The 5,348-nt window shown below is 41.8% G+C and overlaps 1 protein-coding gene across 1 annotated transcript; it reads left to right on the top strand.

Moving 5' to 3' along the window:
- Window positions 1-2,405: 2,405 nt before the first annotated feature.
- On the top strand, window positions 2,406-3,296 carry TAS2R1 (taste 2 receptor member 1). Its single transcript, XM_040262503.1, has one exon. The coding sequence runs from the start codon at window positions 2,406-2,408 to the stop codon at window positions 3,294-3,296; it is 891 nt and encodes a 296-aa protein (XP_040118437.1).
- The last annotated feature ends 2,052 nt before the right edge of the window (window positions 3,297-5,348 follow it).

The raw sequence follows: 5,348 nt of genomic DNA, 5'->3' as shown, positions 1-5,348 counted from the left end.
TTTCCTTCCAAGGAGTAAGCATCTTTTAATTTCATGGCTGCAGTCACCATCTGCAGTGATTTTGGAGCCCAAGAAAATAATGTCTCTTATGATTTCCATTGTTTCCCCATCTATTTGCCATGAAGTGATGGGACCTGATGCCATCATCTTAGATTTCTGAATGTTGAGTTTTAAACCAACTTTTTCACTTTCCTCTTTCACTTTCATCAAGAGGTTCTTTAGTTCTTCTTCACTTTCTGCCATAAGGGTGGTGTCATCTGCATATCTGAGGTTACTGATATTTCTCCCAGCAATCTTGATTCCAGCCTGTGCTTCATCCAGCCCAGCGTTTCTCATAATGTACTCTGCATATAAGTTAAATAAGCAGGATGACAATATACAGCCTTGACGTATTCCTTTCCCGATTTGGAACCAGTCTCTTGTTCCATGTCCAGTTCTAACTGTGGCTTCCTGACCTGCATACAGGTTTCTCAGGAGGCAGGTCAGGTGGTCTGGTATTCCCATCTCTTTCAGAATTTTCTACAGTTCATTGTGATCCACACAGTCAAAGCCTTTGGCATAGTCAATAAAGCAGAAGTAGATGTTTTTCTGGAACTCTCTTGCTTTTTCCATGATTAAGTAGATGTTGGCAATTTGATCTCTGATTGTTCTGCCTTTTCCAAATCCAGCTTGAAGTTCATGGTTCACATACAGTTGAAGCCTGATTTGGAGAATTTTGAGCATTACTTTGCTAGTGTGTGAGACAGGTGCAATTGTACGGTAGTTTGAACATTCTTTGGCATTGCCTTTCTTTGGGATTGGAATGAAAACTGACCTTTTCCAGTCCTGTGGCCACTGCTGAGTTTTCCAAATTTGGAAACAGATACTGCATATTCAGAGAAGAATCATAAGATAACCTAGGTCCCTACTTTCAACATGAAGGATTTCATATGGGTTGCCTTCCACCTTTCTAAAAGTGAGCTTCGCCCTAAGAGCCCTTTAGGACACCTTCAGACAAAGTACAACCCATGTCCATAGGGACACATGCTTCAAGGGAGGCTCTGCTGGGTTCATTGTGATTCACTGCTAGGTTGGAAAAGCTTCATTCCACAAAGGCTTAATAGATCACACCCCACTTTGTGCTCTGGTGATGAATTGTCCAAATAATGAATTTAGTTTTATGTCACACTCTACAAGGTGGCTTGCTCTGCCTTTAGTTTTCAAGTGCCTTGAGGACAGAAACTATTGTATCCACCTTTGTCCCCACAGTCGTAAGACAGTGATGTTCAGTGGAGGGGTGATTTTGCCACTCAGGGAACACTCAGCAAAGGGCAGAATCATTTTTTTGTTGTAGCACCTTGGGCAGGAGTTGCTCTGCTGGCATTCGATGCTTAGAAGCTGGGAGACTTGCTACACTACCCAGGACGGCACTACCACCACCCCTCAACTATCCAGCCCCGAATGTCAACAGTGTCAAGGTTGAGCACAAACGCTCATGCAGAATAAATTTTAATAATCGCTCATTTACTTTTTCCAAAAATAATCCATTAGAGAGTTAAAACAACAAATCGATTCATGTGCTCTTTTATCATTACATTTCCCCTGGAACAATCAGCTCATGTCATAAAATTCTCACAGTCTTGGAAAACTAACAGGGAAAAAATTTCGAGACCTGTATTATCCTGAAGATGGTTGGTTACTGATGAGAATGGTGCTGAAGGGTTCTCTACTACCTTCCTTTCAGCTTTTGACCTACTGTGCACACGGACGTGTAAGCTTACTTACTTTGCCATTATAGTTTGTCACGCTCTGTTTTATCGCATATAACTTATCGCATAACTGTTTTAAGTTTTAGGTGCATTAAGTTGTTCAATAATTGCATTAGGAAGAACTGCTACTTAGGAGTCTCACGTTGCTGATTATACTATGTCATTATAACAGCACAAATATTGTTTTTTTTTAAAGAGTTTTCTGTAAAGAATGCCTTGCAAATGTTAAATAGAATCACACCTATATGCATAATTGAACAATTCATGGTAGAGATGAGGATTGAGAAGCTTCCACTGCTTAGGTACTGGAGGAGACCTTCTCCAGCCCTGGAGGTATCTGGTTCCACCATTTGCTTGTGATAAAGCTAAAAGCCAAATAGACCAGGGAAATGCAAATACCATCATTAAGAGGCAAATCATTGTTCAAGTATCTCTTTCTTATTTGACTGCCTTGGGACTAAATTGAGGAAACAGTGATAGAAACAAATGTCCGCCACATTCCTACCTCATTGCTTTTGTTGTTAAGAGCTGTATTCTCTAAAGGAATTCTGGTTGAAGAATAAAGAAAACTCGAATAATCCAAACTGTTTGAAAATCCATAGCTACATCATTTTTTAAAGTAAGTGATTCATTTTTTTTTTTTTTTTTCTTCTCAGAATGCTGGAGTCTCACCTTGTCAGCCACCTTGTTTTGACAGTGATACAATCTCTCTTTGGGATTTTAGTAAATGGCATCATTCTGATTGTGAATGGTACTGACTTGATCAAGCAGAGAAAGTTGATCCCACTGGCTCTCCTTGTTTCCTGCTTGGCGATTTCCAGGATGGGAATTCAGCTGGCCTTCTTCTACATTAACCTGGCTCTTCTTTCCTTGATCAAATTCCCTCAGTTTACTGAGAAGCTTGTAGTTTTCACATTTGTAAATGATTTGGGACTTTGGTTTGCCACCTGGCTCAGTGTCTACTACTGCACCAAGATTGCTACCATCGCTCACCCTCTCTTATTCTGGTTGAAGATGAAGATCTCCAAGCTGGTTCCTTGGCTGATTCTTGCGTCCCTGCTGTATGCATGTAGTACTTCTGCTGTGCATATCAAATATAAGTGGGCATTTTATGGAGAAGACTTCCTGGGCCTTTTCTTCCCAAATGTAACAACTCACATCAAAGTAACCCCTACTTTACAGTTTGCCTTTCTGTGTGCTGAGTTTGCGTTGCCATTTTTCATTTTCCTGATTTCCTCTCTGCTCTTGATATTTTCCTTGGGAAGACACGCCTGGCAGGTGAGAAACACATGGACAGGCGCCAGAAACCCTTGCACACATGCGTACATCAGGGCCTTTCACTCCATCCTGTCCTTCCTGGCCCTCTATCTCTGCCACTACCTGATCGTTGCTTTGATCTTTTTTCAAATTTTTAACCTTAGAAGCTTCCTATTTCTGTTCTGCACCTTCGTGGTTGGTTCATACCACTCCATCCACTCTGTTACTTTAATTTTAGGAAACCCGAAAATGAAACAAAATGCAAAGGCGTTGCTCCTCCTCAGAAAGTGAGGTCAGTGAGAGAGAACTTTGATCCAGTCAAATAATCGGCAGTTCAGTGAATTAACGGAAGCTGCTCAGCCTCCCTCAGCCAAATGAAGTCTGTTCACAAATTTACAAAGCATCATCTAAAGACTATTTGTTCAACTTGAGACATTTTTGTGGACGCTCTCCTTTCTCAAAAGGTTACACTGATTTTCAAAGCATAAAATGTGTTGCTGGATTATGCCTCTGTCAGGATCCCTGCCAGGTGTCACCTCACTGGAGAAGCCTGGGTAGGTGGTACAGGGATTTTTCTGTATTATTTCTTACATGCATCCATGCTAAGTCACTTCAGTCGTGTCCAACTCTTTGTGACCCTATGGACTATAGCCACCAGACTCCTATGTCCATGGGATTCTCCAAACAAGAATACTGGAGTGGGTTGCCATGCCCTCCTCCAGGGGATCTTCCCTACCCAGAGATCGAACTCACATCTCTTATGTCTCCTATATTGGCAGGTGGGTTTACTGCTAGTGCCATCTGGGAGATCCTTTTAATATTTCTTATGACTGCTTACAAATCTGCAGTTATCTCAAAATAAAAAAGCTTAAAGAAAAAGGGAAGCACCTGTTGGAACTTGTGATGGCAGAAGGATGCATGAATGGGACGTCCTGGGGACCCTGTGTGTCTAACGCTGGTTTTAGATGAGTTATCCTGACTGAAAGCATTGATTGCTTGTTCCTTATCTACCTGGATATTATTTCTGCACTTTTGTTTAGAGTCACAGACAACAGAACCATTTTTTCCTCATCAGATCAGAGAGTAAGCCGAGGACAGGCTGGATTTCTCTGGCCCTGTAAGTAGGTCCACCTACTCCGTGCTGCCAAGAACCTAGGTGCCATGGTGACGTGATAAAAAGGCAGACAGGTGCAAGAGCAAGAGGAAGCAAGGGCTGAACTCTCATTTTCCATTTCACCTAACTGGACACACTGAACAGACAATAGCTTGCAAAGACCTTTCATTTTGCACTTGTGTGCTCAGCTTTGGGGCCCTCTCACCTGATGGAGACAATGTGGACCTCCCACCACGCTGCATGTCTTCCCAATGAGGCAACATCAGTAGGTGGGTGGGCTGGGGGCTTCTCCAACTGCTTGAAGTCACAGATGCAATTTCGAACTAGCTGATGACGTCAGATGCTAAGAAACATGTGTATATTCCTAAAACACCTTCGGAACCCTTTTTGTTTCCCAGTGGAAGCAAAAGATGTTCCTTATTTTGGCCAGCTTGCTGCTTATGTGTAATGATAGAAAATGTGTTAGGTTTGGATTTGCCGGTCATCAACGACATGGATTCAAATGTTGGTTTATAAACCTAAGATATACAGATCTCTTTGTATTAAGCTGAGGTCTTCGCTTCAGAAGATCCTTGGATGTGGGAAAGCTCTGAGGTTACTCTTGCTCTTCCTACGGAGGAAGGAGCAAAGCAACAAACTTTGTCTTCTTGGAATTTCCTTCCCCCACATCCCAGTGCGGGGGAAGGTTTATAGCTAACTGTGTACTCAGGTGGCCAGCTCCGGAAAGAGTGGTTGTGCCCTGGAGATAATGATCACTCTTTCCTTTGGAAAGGACAGTGAGGAATCACATTTTCTGGACATGCCAAGTTCAGATGCCTTCTCCTTGAAATATGATGAGAAAAGCAGAAGAGATTTCAAATATTTGGGGGGATGGGAAATCTGTAACTATACAAGTCTCATGTGATTGTTTTACTCAGATGCCAAGTTCTCATTCAATTACATGCAAATCTTGCTTTAATAATGCTAGTTAATGAGATGAATATAAAAGTATGATTGTTTGTATGCTTAAAAGTTACCAAGAGTTACATATATATATATATATATATATATATACATAAGAGAATTCATGCTAATGCAAACTCTTCCAGAAGCACGTTCTCAGTCTACTTTCCTAGAAATGTTGCCCAGCTCTCATGCTGATGGAGATTGTGAAGGACACTAATTGCCCCATTGCTGCTGGAAGCAAAACAGACTCAGTCTTTTGGTTGCTTCAGTTCAGTTCAGTTCAG

This window comes from Oryx dammah, unplaced genomic scaffold (assembly GCF_014754425.2).
Source record: "Oryx dammah isolate SB20612 unplaced genomic scaffold, SCBI_Odam_1.1 HiC_scaffold_20, whole genome shotgun sequence".
Taxonomy (NCBI): domain Eukaryota; kingdom Metazoa; phylum Chordata; class Mammalia; order Artiodactyla; family Bovidae; genus Oryx; species Oryx dammah.
This window is presented reverse-complemented; position numbering and strand designations above follow the sequence as displayed.